The sequence below is a fragment of the Coloeus monedula genome, assembly GCF_965178545.1.
Source record: "Coloeus monedula genome assembly, chromosome: 9".
NCBI lineage: Eukaryota > Metazoa > Chordata > Aves > Passeriformes > Corvidae > Coloeus > Coloeus monedula.
The window spans coordinates 26,432,012-26,445,304 of NC_138789.1; the positions used below are offsets into that span (position 1 = coordinate 26,432,012).

Here is a 13,293-nt window from a genome sequence, read left to right on the forward strand (position 1 = left end):
AAATTCTCTCTCTTTACAGTTTATCAAGATAAAACAAAACACAATTCCCCTTAAAAATAGGGTAATAAAATAGATGAAATTTGTATCACTCAGTTTTGTGATACTAGTAAAAACTATAGTTCATATCTATGTACAAATGATACAGTTTAAAAACAGTCTTAAATAATCTTGTATCTAAACATGTTGCATTAAGATTTTAAATCAGAACCTGAATTTCTTCCTCCCCTCCCCCCACCCACCCACAATCCCATCCAATTTCACTTTTTCTGTTGAATGTAATTCAGATTCAAGTGTGGGTGTCCTTGAGACAGAAGCGAGAACCGCTGGTTACTCTGCATCAGTGGACCAGCTAAAAGAAAATGGATTACAATTACTTCAGCAAATCACATATTTAACAGTGCTTGGCTATATTCAGTGTACTAATCTAACTTAAAAATAAAGCCAGGTACTAGACTGACACAAATGCCATCTGTGCAACTACCCCATTTAATGGGACAATGCAGAATTACTTAAATCCTATCTCCAAAATTCCCTAAGAATCATCAATACATCATTTTGTTGCATTACTTCAGTTATTTAACAAAAATAATTTCAGGATTTTAAGTAAATTTAGTTTTCACTTGGAAACCCTGCTAGAGCCAACAGATTAGATTTTGAAGAAGGACTTGGAGCCCGTATCTCTCATTTTACAGCAGGTGACCCCAGCAATACGGAAGCTGCACATCCTGCAGGTCAAATTTGAGCATCGTTTCTCTGGTAGTGGAGGTCTTTTTCCTACAGCCTTTCCCCATCCTGCCAGATCCTGGACACCTTTACCCTTCATAAACATCAGATTTGAAATCAAGTCAGTCCTTCCCAGTTTCCTGATGAACTGAACCTGATCTAATGTTGCAGTCAGTGCTGCTCTGACTGTGGATGGGCTGGACTAAACCTCCAGAGGGCCCTTCCAACCTCAACTATTCTATGGTCTTGCAAGTTTTTATCTATGTAAGTCATTTCACAAAGCAACATACAAAAACCAAATAAAGTGAATTGGGACAAAAATTTCTTCATATTCTGAACATGATCATGGGCCAAACATCTTAACCTCTACTGAAGCAGAGGCAGCTCTGCAGTGAGCCAGCAGCAGCAGCAAGGAAAAAGAGGCTGGAAGTGCAACAGGCTGCAAACTGGCTCGGATTTCAGAATTTTATTTTAACCCTTCCCTCCCACAAAGATTTTCATTCATCCATAGAGGAAGCTGAAGCGCTCATTTGACTCTGGGATTCATTATGGTTCCAGGGAGCCTAGTGAGTGACACATGATTCCTTGGCTTTTAAAGCCTTTGAGACAGTACAGAGACATGTTGCATGAGCTGTTGATTCACATACTGGTTCTAGTACCTTGAGGGTAGAAAGGTTTGTTCGGTGGGTAGCTGGCATTTCCCTGCTGCATGTAGTTCTGAGGCATATTGTAAGGCCACGCTCCTCGGAGGAGAGGAAAATGGGTAGGGGTCCCATGGTCCCAAGGGACAGAAGGAGGGTTCATTTTACCAAACTGTCCTTGGAAACCCTGATCTATTTTTCAATTGAAAGGGAAAAGCACATTGCAAGTTGAAATAATTAAACAGTAAGTCACAAATACAATTTACATCTTAAATAACAGTTTGCAGGGGACTTAATGTGATTAGTCTGATGTACTGCTTTTCTTTTTAAATGTACATCAGTAAAAATTACCACCTAAATTACTTCATTATTCACTATAATAGAATTATTTGGAAGAGAGGATGAATCAATATTAAAATCAAGAGCTATGATTTCACTATTTTTATGTCTTGTGATGAAAAATACAAGGTCTGAACAATGTTACTACTATCTGATCCCACACAAATATCCACTATCACTGACAGAGCTGTGACATGAAAGCTATTATCCTACTGCAAGAAATAACTCTCAGATGTACACTGGAATTCCACTAATACTTCCATGCTTAAGAAACTTGCTATCTAGATTACTGGACTGACTTAAAAAATGATTTTTCAAGAGAAAAATATAAACTTTGGAAATAAATATACAAATTGTAAATCTATTCCATTTACAATTCTGGTATCACTGCAACATTAAGGATGAGAAATCAAGCATCCAAGGAGGCAGGACCCACAACATGAGGCACAGCTCTGGAGTATGCATGAAAAAGAGTTGTCTGTCTTGATAGTTCTAATGATCCTACTTCTGATCAGTTGTCTGCTGAAAAGAAAATTAAAGTAGCTCCTTCCAAGTCAAGGTTATGTAAGCCAGGACAAAGTTTCCTCAAGCTTGTTCTCACATTGTCCTGAGGAGGTAAGAAACCAGGCTGCAAACAGACAGGAGACAGCTCATCTCTGCTGTGTACCCACCTTAATGGCATTTAAGCCAAAAAGGAAATAAAACTGATTCAAATACAAAGAGGAAAATTACTATGATTGAGATCTAAGAAAAGGAGTGTGATGAGGTTGGAAATTGAAGGAAGATGAGGGATGGGAAAAAAATACTGTGACTGACAGCACAAGAAACCTGGGAGAATGGAGAAGGAATTAGAATTTATGGAGCTTGTCTGAAAGAAGGCAGCTACCTTAGTAAGGAGATGTGGATTGGAAGGAGCTGCTTGAGGGAAAGACAAAGCTGGAGAAGAAGCCAGATGAGAAGATCAGAAATGGAGAGATAGGGACAGAGGACACCGGAGACACACAGAACACATGGGTAGGAGTTCCTGTATCCTTTAAAATATATTCCCCACAAAGCTTTAAATAGAAAATCATGTATCTCCAGGACCTTAACATATATTTGAAGCCCATTAGTGAACTACTCCTCATCCACAGCTGTTGACTTGGCTGAAAATCTACTGTTACTGACAATCACCTTATTAGTGCAGAGAAAGGCTGGGCAAGAGATTCAGAATTTTCATCTTGTGATGAACAACTGCACCAGTATATTGTATTATGGATTTATTTTTTTAAACATAGAAGGACTTACACACTCAGAATAAATCAGAAGACCACTGCAATGATTAATGATATAAAAGTTAACAGTTAAAATTCAGGGGCTGCCACAGTTCATGTTGCAGAGTAAACTGAATGGGCTTTAATCATTGTATACTGCTTTTCTGCAGCCTCAAACACACCAGTGTACTTGGATTTGCTATGAGGCAAGAGGCTGTTGCCCACTTGTCACAGGAAAATGTTATTTTCAGGAATCAACATCGAGATTATGGAAGTTAAATGTGGCAGGACAAACCATAGGAAAAAAAGAATGGATAAGATCATATTATATTATACTGAAGGTGAGGAGACAATATTCAACTTGTAATTCTACCAGTCTCCAAGTTCATGTTTGCAACCTCAGCATTCATCTAATAAATTATGCAATGATGTGTTGATCCTAGAGGTCTTTTCCAACCTTAATGTTTCCATGATTGTCTGATATAAGGAATCCATTATTTGTCAGCACATTGACAGAAATGTGACTCAAACAGTGATGAGGAGGTTTCTCAGTTGAATGCAGGATTTCTCATTGTTGCACAGCCATTAACGGCAGACAGGACTAATGCCTAAAAGTTATGGTGATCGATTCTAATTTTTTTTCCTATGAAAACGTTAAGACAGGTGAAAGTCGTGATTTGGTTTCTTAAGCATCACATTTTTTTTTTATAAAACAAGTTGAAAGAGTTAGCTGTTCCTGTAACACTTAACACTTGTACACAAAGTGCGAGAGGTTTGATACAACAGAGAAGAGTTACCTGAATTCCCCACAGTGCCATTGTTCACCAGTGAGTTTGGAGTCACAGGATTGTGCCAGTGTCCCTCATGAGAAGTGCTGGGGATTCCCATGGGCCTGGCAGCAGGCTGTGCAAAGATGATACTGGGATCATTCAAGCTTACACTGCTCTGGTTATTTGTGGTGCTGCTGCTGCCAGATCTCATAGAAAATGGAACATTTGTAGAATGAGGAGGGTTACCCGGTGCAGAGTGAATAACAGGCCCATGAATAGGCCAAGAAGTGTTGGGAAGCTGAATTTGGTGGTGATGGTGCATCTGCAGTAGTCCCAGGTTATGCAAGGTGGAATACTGACCTGGGGGAGATTGGGGAAAGTTAAACAAAGGCAGCTGGACCTGATGGGGTGGCTGTGCACCCTGCTGTGGCTGAGAAACGTGCTTAGACTGGGATATTGATTGTGGCTGAGTCTGGTTAATGGAGGCTGGCTGAGAGGAATTCTGTGGGAATTGTTGAGGTTGTGGAGAATAAGATGACTGATGCGAATCAGACTGGAGGAAAAAAAAAAGTATGAATTTCTGATTAGTTCACTGGCTGTTTAATGGTGTTTTCTTTAATAAGCACCCACTGTTAGACTATTCATAAAACGGCAAAGCACTCCCCAGCAACACCCCAAAGACTGCACCCAAGTTCCTGTTGGCTTCAGTAAGTGCAGGTCAACTGACACTGACTTTCACCAACAGATAATTTGGACTCATAATGTGGCACATCCCACCATCAGAAACACCATTCTGAGCAAACATTAGCCCCAAGCTCTTCATTAGACTCCGCACACACTTGTTTCTAGTTTTTAATCAGTCTCTTCCCTACCCTACTTATTTACAGCCCAGTATCTCATTAACCAATTGCCTTACTTCTAAATACAGTGGTTCTTAATACTGCAGTTTTTTAAGTAATTCCAAAGTAAGCTCCTAATATTTCTACCATTTAAAAAAAATCTGTTAAACAAGAAATGCAAATTCCAAAAACCCAGTTTCAACCTTCATATCCTGGTGCTAGGCTATGGCTAAAGGCATAGTAATAGCAATTATTACAGCCTTTGCAGAGTTCTTACAAAACTTTCCCTTTCACCAGCAACAGAAATAGGCATGAGGCTATTTTATCTGTTTAGAATTGCAACTAAACAGAGAAGTACTTCAAGAACTGGGTGGCTGGGAAAAGAGTTACTCAGTTCATCTGCCAAAACTTAATGCCATTGTCTGGATTCCCCACTCTGGTTTTAAGCATTGAGACAAGATGCTGATGGAATGAGTGCCTCCAGAGACATTCCAATGAGACAGGTACCTAAACCAGAGAGGATGACCTAAATCTCAGATCTCTTTCTCCCCCTGAGACTGACTTCTCTCCAGAGACGACAGCAGCCAGCCAAGCTCCAAGAGCCTCAGCTGCTGTTGAACACCTGGAGTTATAGGTCTCTGCAGCTTGTCACTATCCCTGATTTATCACTATTGCCTGTCCATTTAAACTGGCAGTCACTCGTCTCCAATAACTAGAGGTGTCTGCAGGACCTCCCCATGCCACGGCATCCCCTCTAGCAGCACACTGTGCGTCTGTGCCAGGGTAAAAGCTGGAGCCCAGAAGCTGGGATTGCTCCCTGCTGCTATTCCAGCTGTGCCTGTATGAGTGCCTCCTGTACCTTTCTATCAAACCAGGAAGAGAAGGTAAAACCTGGGATTTGAAAGATGATCACTGGTTTAACAGTTTAAATGTTACAAAAATAAAGCACATGCACTGACCACAAACATTCCTGCAGATATTAACCTACCACAAGCATGCACTGGATGTGCCAGCAGCAGGAAGAGAGGCATATTACACTCCAGCCTAGATCTGCTTCCCATTCTCTCCCTCTTACTCCACCAATATTCCCCCTTCCCGTTCTTCTCAAACAATTCCTGGACAGAACATATTCACCAAGAAATCCTGGCCAAATGACAACCATGCAACACACAGAGAGTCCATGACATCCAGGTGACACAAGAATGTGTACATGATGTGTCTGGTCCTGAGTCCACCCACACATTTGGCTTCAATTCCCAAGGCTCCTAAAAAAATGGCTCCTAAAAAAAATACTCCTGTGGCATGTTCAGCCCTTCACTTAAGATTAGGACTGTATCAGCCTCTCTTTAGAAGCACACTGTAAGTCATGAGGTCTCTGTTACTGGAGCCAGCATTCCAAGAAATGCTTGCTGATCAGTTAGGAAAGTAGTAAACTGAACAAACAGCATTAGTGATCAGCAGCCCTGATTACTGTATTTGCTTACTTGCCAGTTTCATTAGGAGGCACATGCTTCTCCGATTAACACCTTAAAATAAATTCATTTCTGCTGTACTGTCTGCTCCAAAAATATTAAATGCCAACAGCTGTATTTGCTCAAATACCCTCTGCTAACCATATCCACTCAGAAGCAGATTAAACACATTTTATGTAGCTCTATAGAGACCTGAACAAATTCTAGGATAAAACTACCAAAAATTTCCCCATTGTTCTGCTTGTGCTTCTAGTCTGCTCTGGCAGGCTTTTCATTGAAGTATGACTTAGCTGTGTTCTCTGTCTGTTCACTACAGTCCCTTAAGACAGATCTCTTAAACCACAAAGAGTCATGGTTGTCAGTAACCTAAGTCTCCAGCATGTTAACAATGAGCTATGCTTTATCTCCCTTGGTAACTCCAGAGCACTGCCAGAACAATGAGAATTTGAAAAGCATCTTAGCTTAATCTGGCCTTTCAGAATCGCAAGGTATCTCATATCAAACTTAACTATGAGGTTTCCATACTGAAAAACCATAAATGCTCCTCAAGACACAGCACATCATAAATCAAAGTTTCACTAATTGGCAGAGTGCAACGTTGTCATTATCAAGTGCAGAATCTGTTGAGAAAAAACTGTGCAAACCTGTTCCCAGCATAGCTAGTTTGCTACAGCTTTGCTCCCTGCAGTCCCCCCTCACAGAACTTACACATTCTGATGACTGCCTGGTGCGCAGGGGTCGCTCCACCTGCTGCTGGCCCACAGCCACCAGCTGGGAATTTACCATGCTCCGGACCAGCTGCGTGCCTGATCAAGGAACAGAAATGTTAATAAAACCCACAAGGTGACAGAATAATGAGCAGAACTGGGAGTCAGCAATACCTTAACTCTCATGTGACACAGAGTAGGTAAATCACTTTAACCTCTGCTCTCCTTTAAGTGGAAACTTTTCCCTCTACTGGCAGCACACAACATTAATAGGTATAGGAGCTAAACACAAAATCTATTTTTGAGTAAAACAAAGTCTAGTAGGAACAAGGCTCACTTTGCTATCAGGCTGAAGCTCTACTTTATATAGGTTTCCACATTACTGCTGTAAGCAGTGGCACTTTAAATAGCACTAGCAACAGAGAAACTCCTGGGCAAAGAAAGAAAACTAAAAAAAAGACTAAAGGATAACAGAACACAGAAGCAAGGCTCTCTCTGAAGTTCATTTATGAATACTTTCCCTCTTTTTTCAATTATCACAGGCACCCAAGGGCCTGATTTGAATGGGTTTGCAATTAATCTTCTCTAAGTACTACCAGTAATTTGAAAGCTGGATCTAGCCTAATTCATCTGTATGCTTTTTTTTAGGTGTTACTGAAAGACTGCTGATTTTTGCTGAAAATACATTTACTTACCTCTCACAGATGATGGAGGGTTAGCTAACATTTGAGAAACATTTGGAACAGGAAACGCATTCAATTATTATTACTATTACTACTACTGCTTCTAAATGCACCCATTGTGAGTGGAAGACAAATAATGCAATACCCTGAAGTACACTGTATTTTACTGCTGAGTACATTTTTACCACCCATGCAAAGACTATACTTCAGAAGGCATTACTCCCCTTGAAGAAAAGCAACACAGACTAAAAGCTGTATTTGCAATGACTGAAATATTACCTGCAGGATTTTTTTTTTTTAAGATAATTACCAAGTCTGTACAGCAACCTAGAGAAAAGGGATCTCACAGCTTTCACATTATCCTAACACATAAACTAACTTACCTGGCACACTATTATTTCTCTGACGGGTTTGTTTGAATTCAGGACAATCTCTCCTAACATGACCCACATCCCCACAGATGAAACACCTTTTCTCTCTTGTTTCTCTGTCATCTTCTTTCACCTCTTTTTCATCATCTTTCTCATTCTCCTTTTTCTTCAACCTGAACAATAATTTTTATTAGCAGTATCACAAAACCACACACACACAAACACATCATTTCTGTAGAATTGTTGTACTGTTATGTTCAAAGGAAATGGTTACATAACCAACAGCTGTACCAGAATACAGACATCTCAGGAATCCCAAAAAACACTTTCAGATTCTGGGCTGGTTAACAGCCTGTATAAACTTTAAGAACTTAGAAGCTCCTGAGACCTGTCCAAAAGCTGTCTGACTGTATTAGAGCAGAACTATGCCTGCAGTTAAGCAGCCTAAGCCTGCCAGGTAGCTGGGGATAGCACAGCATAGCAGTTCTATGCAGCAATCCCACTGAGTCAGAATATACCCAAAACAAGTGAGCTGCAGCTTGTTCATATAACCTCCCCCTCACTGGAGAGGGCACATTTCTCTGTCAGCATCTGAGCCCAGACAGGATGTGCAGCAAAGCACTGAGGCCCTTTCAAACACTCAGGTTCTAATACAGCAGGAGAACTAGTGATCAGGAACCAAGACAAGAAGTAAAGGTCTTTTTCCTCAAGATATCTGTAGGATTGTTAAATATTAGTATTATTTTGGGAGCTGTATATACAATCTGAGAGAGATTCTGTGTGGCTGTGCTGTAGTAGCAGTTTGTGTGAAGAGCAGATCACAGCTTCTTTTCCTGAGGCAGATGTAGGGAAAGAGGTGATGCAACTCCATGTGCTAGTACTTGTACAGAGAGCATCTGAAAGAAACAGTCCACCTGTGACCACAGGATTCCAGTGCACTTTCATGTATCTTGAACTCTGCTGACTGAACAAAAGGCTGTAAATAAAAAATTGTAGCAGGAAGAGACCAAGAACCCTTTGAAGAATTATGGAGCACACAACTGAACATAAGGAGTACATGAAAAAGCCCAGATTAATTTGCATTCTGAGGGCTTCAACAGGCTTTAGCAGGAGTCAGACAACCTAGGCTGACTGGGTCATTAAATAGCCAAAGCTGTAAAAAGTGAGGAGTGCATGTTCTCTGTCAATTCCTGCTAAACTCTCTTTGGAGAGATTGACCTGCACGTACAAGGGACTCCTTTTGCAGGAGTCCTGGACCCAAAATTCCTAAATAAAAATAATGTACAAGTGCGAGATCACCAAGTGACTGGCACGAGTATGATGTTACAGAAATGCACCTTAACTATTTACCTTTTAACTAATCCTAGAGTTATTTTAATAAACTTTTACCTGCCTTGCAGATGTACATTATCAGATCTAGAGAACAATTCAAATTCAATCCTGTCTTCTGCACATGATCACTACAGGAAATCCATTTTAACACATGACAAATTTTGCAGCCAGGTAATATGTTCTCCATCTGAATTTACACTATACAAAGATAATTTAGTGATCAAAGTTGAGCTTAACTACACATGAACATACTATGGACTGTTGATTTTACTCTGTGTGTGCTTCTATAAACACTTAAAATTTAAAGCGATGATCAGAAACTCTTAAGAAAAGCAAGAAATAGGATGGGGAATTGAGGATCAGATATGAAGCTCTGATTTTCTCTGCAATTTAGCAATTTTCTCCTTTCCATTAAATCTTCAAATATCCAAATCCCTTGTGATTTAACCTCAAAGGTTTCCCAATAGCTTTGTGTATTACTTACCTCCTCCTCTTTGGACAGTCTTTCATGTAGTGACCAATTTTTCCACAGACACGACAACATCTGTCATTGGGTGCCAATTCCCCATCTGTCAGCACTTTTGAGTCAAAAAAGTATTCCTATCAAAACACATCAGACAGATAAAATACATAAACCACTCACTTATAAGACTGAGAAATGAAAGCAAAATTGTCAGCTTTCATCTCTTATTGCTCCCTGAATGATACTACTTCTGAGATTATACCTGGCCCTTTTCTTCCCCTAGATAATGGCAGCTTTTTCAGAGATATGAAGCAGTTTGGGCTAAAAAAGGACTATTTGCTCTCAGGGACAGAGGATGAATTTGCAGAACAGCTTATCCAGGCTCCAGCCTGCTGCCCACCTTTTGCATCCTCAAAGACTCTTAAGAGGGCAATTTTTTTGCATATGATCTATTTTGGTACCTGAGTCAGTACTTGTGTGCTTTCCAAAGCACCCAATGTCCCTTCCCAGATGACATGATTACATCCATTTAGACAGAACACAGCTCAGGTGGGAAACAGATGGAGCATCTGCAGACTGACCTGTATCACTCCCCTCCCCTGGAATTTGCTCAGGACAGCTGCAGTTCTGATGTGTGTCAGCACAAAGGTTTACAAAGCCCACAGGTTACAGCCTCTGAGCAACAGAATTATTGTGAAAGTACTGTCTTGCCTGAAAGACTGAAATGGAGGTACAAACTCAGAAGAAAAACACAGATAAAGCAAGCAAATGGAAAAGAGAAGATATGGAAGGATGACAGGAAATAAAAGCTTTCAAAGATTTTTTAAATCCTTTAGAAATTCAAGTTCTTTTCAAAGCTACTGGGAGAACAGTCCTGTGAATTGTTTTAGAAAATACCTTTCCAAGTTGATCTTAAAAATACTAATTATAGTATTTTATTTGCTCATATTTAAAAAGTAGCAGTCTCTTATACATCAATGACTGGACCCTGTAGCACAGAGCAGTACTTTCTCCAAAATGATATTGAATGAACGCATTCCTCACCCTGACTCACTACACAGATTTTAAAGGTCAACTGTTAAAAAAAAGTCAATCATCATCCTTTTCCTTGCTTAAGCAGCAATCCTTACTATCTCCACCAAGTGGAAAAATTAATAGAATGTAGCATCTCTTGGATCTGTTTTCTTCAGCTAGTAAAGAAGAGCCAGTAAAGTTCCTAGAGCTGTTTCTGAGTTTTACAGCCAAATTTGCAGTTTTCTGCAATACTTAACATCATACAGTGGGAGGTTTTATAAAAAACAAAACACAAATTAAACTTACTTTCCCCAAACCTGCCAATAATACTCATCACCCATCCAACCACTCCTCTGAATTTTATATTGCAGGAGCCCAGTACTAAACTGTACATTTAATGCAGACAAAGTATAACTACACATATTGTGCATACCAAATTGATAAATACATACAAGAGACTTGCCTTGGGTGCATCAACTCAGTGGACAAAGAAAATTTAAAAACATACTAAAAACTCTGAGAACTTACAGCTTCTCTTCCAACAGCTGGGTAGAATGGGGTACCAAATAACTTTCTCCCATTGATAAATGCCTTCATTATAAAGTTGGTCACTATTGAAGAAAGACAAAGTTATTGGAAAACAACAGAAAAGGCACAACTCAGCAAACATTAGTCATCAGCAGACATTAATTGCTTACTTTTCCTAGAGACTCCAGCACCCAAATTATGATTCAAGTCAAAAGGATCTGCACAAAGAAGGGAGAAAAAAAATCAGAGTTGGAAAAAATATGCTGCAACAGAATTTTTGGTTTTAATGCAGAGAATTCCATTTTAAATGCATTCACAGAGTAGATTATAGCAAAGCAATGCTGTAAGTTTTAAAACTGTGACAAACCATAATACAGTAAGAAGAACAATTCACCAACATTTAGTAAAAGCTATGAGTCTCATCAATTTTGTGAGCTTGTGAGGACTTGTAAACAATGGTTTTTTTAAAACATTGACTGTAGTTTCCTCACATAAAGATCCTGTGCAAAGAGAACAGCCTCTCAAGCAACAGTTTCCTACTCCTCATGAATGGAAACTCAATTCAGCAGAGGAGTACCTTCGATGGCAATACATTTGGATGTCCACTGCTTCTCAAACGTGGTTAACAGCTTCTTCTGCCGGATGCTGATCACATATTCCTTAAAGTCAAATTCCTCAGTGTAGAATCGCAGCAGCCCCAGCCAGAGCTCTCCAAGAGATTCAGTGTTCTTTCCAAGAGAAGGCAGACGCTTTTTCTGCATGCAATTGAAGACAATTTATTCAGCTAGAGTTACTGCAGCATTCCTGAAATACCTCTCTAACTATGTTTGTCTACTATGAACTGTTTCTTTTGGTTAAAGTAAGGTTAAATCATTACAGTTAAGACTAAACCTGGACTGTTTTTAAGAATAAGAAGTATTTTTCCTGATTTATGCTATTTAGAAATTACTTAAAATAAACCAAGCAAAAGCAGAAACTCAAAACAGGACTCATTTGGGAAGTGGCAACACTACGGATATGGAAGTTTAATTAATTAATAAAATCAATCTTTTATATATTACACTGTTAAAAATGTATTACTTTTCCTGAAAAGCAAGGTTTAAGTTTTAGTGACTTTTCTGGAATTAGAAGATTACCAATTCTTCCATGTCATCAAAGAAAAATGCATTCCATCCATCCACCATTCTTTGTGGAATCTGTTTGCCATCAAATATCTGCCGGAACAGAGAGTGACAGTTACCGCTCTAATTCAAAGTCACTGTAAAATACTTGCAGTTCTTTTGGCAAAAAAATAATATAAAAATATAAATACTTTAATTTTAACAATTACTTCTTATACAGACAGAATTTCCCATTGGTAAAAAGTCTGAAAGTCTTTCTGCATTGTTGCTGTACCTCTCAAATTATTTGGATATTTAATTTTTACTTGTTCTTTGCAACTAAGAAAACATGACTGAACTACCTTGTCAAGATTCCAACATCTCTCTTGCCCACAGATTCTCTAAGGAGACTTTATATGATTTCTATTACATTTTGACTTTAGCACAGCCAAGGGGAAACTCCGCACTCTCAAGGTAGCAGTAAAATAAAATTCCCCAACTGCTACTAAAGTATCAGCAAGAAAGTCTATGAGTCTCAACTGCAATGTTTAAGCCAACTTTCCTCTTGCACACAGAAACCAAAAGAGGCAGAAAGGGACAATTTTCAGACGTGCCTGGGAGTTCCAGAATGTATCCAGGAAGAGGCAGATAGCTGAACAATTATATTCTCCCTATCCATACAATGGGGGTACAGAACATTATTTTCTTAAAAAAGCTTCCTGGCACATGTAAAATATTATCTTTAAAGTTGTACCAAAGCATCAATTATCTTTTTTTCCTGTCATCAAATAATAAAATAAACTTTTTCTCTTACAGATAAAGTGTTGAGCAATAAATGCTTTTGACAATAACTGGCTGAAGAGCTGGACTCACATTTCAAGAGCATCTGGTGCAGTCTCATAATTACAATTCCCTTCTCTCCATACCACCTGCCAATTTTTTTCTATCCTGTTCAGCATATAAATATCATCATAAGTCCAAAATCTTAAAGTAAATGTAACAGCAGAACTTAGGCCCAACAGACTCCCAGTTTTGATCTGATTTTCTTGGTAAGTTTT

At 39.2% G+C, this 13,293-nt stretch overlaps 1 protein-coding gene across 2 annotated transcripts in view; it reads right to left on the reverse strand.

Annotated features, from left to right (window-relative positions):
* Positions 1 to 245: 245 nt before the first annotated feature.
* TUT4 (terminal uridylyl transferase 4) overlaps positions 246 to 13,293 on the reverse strand; it is a 44,335-nt gene continuing 31,287 nt past the window's right edge. The window contains exons 21-30 of one of the 2 annotated variants that reach the window (XM_082287379.1): positions 12,272 to 12,349; positions 11,713 to 11,890; positions 11,306 to 11,353; positions 11,136 to 11,218; positions 9,615 to 9,730; positions 7,811 to 7,971; positions 6,746 to 6,843; positions 3,754 to 4,279; positions 1,383 to 1,556; positions 246 to 349 (exon numbers count right to left, since the gene is read on the reverse strand). In XM_082287379.1, the coding sequence (XP_082143505.1) occupies positions 258 to 349; positions 1,383 to 1,556; positions 3,754 to 4,279; positions 6,746 to 6,843; positions 7,811 to 7,971; positions 9,615 to 9,730; positions 11,136 to 11,218; positions 11,306 to 11,353; positions 11,713 to 11,890; positions 12,272 to 12,349 (1,554 nt within the window). In that variant the 3' untranslated portion in view covers positions 246 to 257. The remainder of the gene's footprint in view (positions 350 to 1,382; positions 1,557 to 3,753; positions 4,280 to 6,745; positions 6,844 to 7,810; positions 7,972 to 9,614; positions 9,731 to 11,135; positions 11,219 to 11,305; positions 11,354 to 11,712; positions 11,891 to 12,271; positions 12,350 to 13,293) is intronic. The other variant, XM_082287380.1, reaches the window with a different exon arrangement.